The following is a 1575-nucleotide window of genomic DNA, read 5'->3' as shown; positions in this document are numbered from 1 at the left end:
TATGGAGGGTTTATACAGTATCTTCATGTGCAAGAGAGATGTGGTTCGTAAGGCACATTCTGAACCACGTTAGAGTCCCGACTTTTTTTTTATGATCTATTGTTTGTTGATGGAGAGAGTGTCGGGCATTCAAGAGAGCTTCCGAAAAACTAGGATTCTTGGAGAATGATCATAGTGCGAGAGCGTCTTTGGACGAAGCAGCAACAATCAAGATGTTGTCTGCTCTGAGAAGACAATTCTCATCTATCTTGAACTTTTGTAATCCATCAGGCGTGAGAGAATTATGGGATGAATTTTTTTAACAGCATGGTCGAGGATTACTCAAGTTCAAGCAATGCAAGCTCGACATTCTTATCAGATCGTCTTCTTCGCGAGTTGAATTTGATATTTAAGCAACACGATAAAGATATATACATGTATGATCTACCTCCGATTATAGGCACATTGGGTGAGGAATTTGAGATTTCGAGTCTGATTCTAGAGGAGTTGTCGATTCCTATATCTGGCGAAGACCTGTTTTCTGTCCAAAAGATGAATGAAGACCAGTCTAGGGCCTACGATACAATCATGGTAGCAATTGAGAGAAAGGAAAGTAAAGTCTTCTCCATAGATGGTCTGAGAGGTACTGGGAAGACATATCCCTGCCGTGCTATTCTGGCGCTGTTAGGAAAAACGATTGTATTGTGCTAGAAAAAGCCACATCGAGAATTGCTGCTACTATGCTACATGGTGGGAGGACAGCACAGTCAAGGTTTCAACTTCCGATGACACAGACAACAACTTCAACGTGTTGTACAAAGAAGCAATCTGAGGAAGCTAAACTTTTGAGGCATGCTGCCGTCTTTATGTGGGATGAAGCTACAATGACGCATCGCTACTCTTTGGAATCATTTGATCAGATGATGAGAGATATCACCGGGATTGCTGAACCATTTGGTAGAAATATTCTAATCATGGGAGGTGATTCTGCCAGGTACTACCAGTGATTCCAAGGCGTACAAGGGGACGAACAGTCGATGCATGTACATTGCATTTTTTTTTCTTTTAAGATAAAAAAAAATATTTTATATTGATATGCGATACTTAATGTTCCTTAAACTCTGGTACTTAATTAATTTTTAGGCGGATAATTCGAAATGACATTGAATTACATTATATTCTTAAAAGATCACATTTGTGGGAAAATATACATGTTTTGCATCTGAAGAAGAATATGGGTGCAGCCGAGGATGCATCTTATTCTCAGTTTTTGATTCGTGTTGGTGTCGGGATAAACCTTGCGTTGTTAATTAGATGATAAAAGGTTCCGGAAGAGATGGTCATACCATGGGTTAGTGAAAAAGCGGGGGTCTAACAACCACACCCAATATTTCGCTTAGCAATCTGTATGGAAAAACTCCAATATACTTTTAAGAGAATCAACTAGACAGTTAGACTCAATCTTAATGAAAGTATATCAAAGAGTTATATCTCACTTCCTCGATTCAATACTTACTCAAGAAAATAGAAATCTGAGAGTCTAATTGAAAACAAGAGAAATCACTTGAACAATACCAAAGACCAATGTTCAAGGAT

The 1575-nt window shown here is 38.7% G+C and overlaps 1 protein-coding gene across 1 annotated transcript; it reads left to right on the top strand.

Annotated features, from left to right (window-relative positions):
• Positions 1 to 306: 306 nt before the first annotated feature.
• On the top strand, positions 307 to 1297 carry LOC113315446. Its single transcript, XM_026563722.1, has 3 exons — positions 307 to 622; positions 691 to 973; positions 1123 to 1297. The coding sequence occupies exons 1-3, from the start codon at positions 307 to 309 to the stop codon at positions 1295 to 1297; spliced, it is 774 nt and encodes a 257-aa protein (XP_026419507.1).
• The last annotated feature ends 278 nt before the right edge of the window (positions 1298 to 1575 follow it).

The sequence above is a fragment of the Papaver somniferum genome, chromosome 10, assembly GCF_003573695.1.
Source record: "Papaver somniferum cultivar HN1 chromosome 10, ASM357369v1, whole genome shotgun sequence".
Taxonomy (NCBI): Eukaryota; Viridiplantae; Streptophyta; class Magnoliopsida; order Ranunculales; family Papaveraceae; genus Papaver; species Papaver somniferum.
Note: the sequence above shows the minus strand (reverse complement) of the source record. Positions and strands in the feature narration are given on the sequence as shown.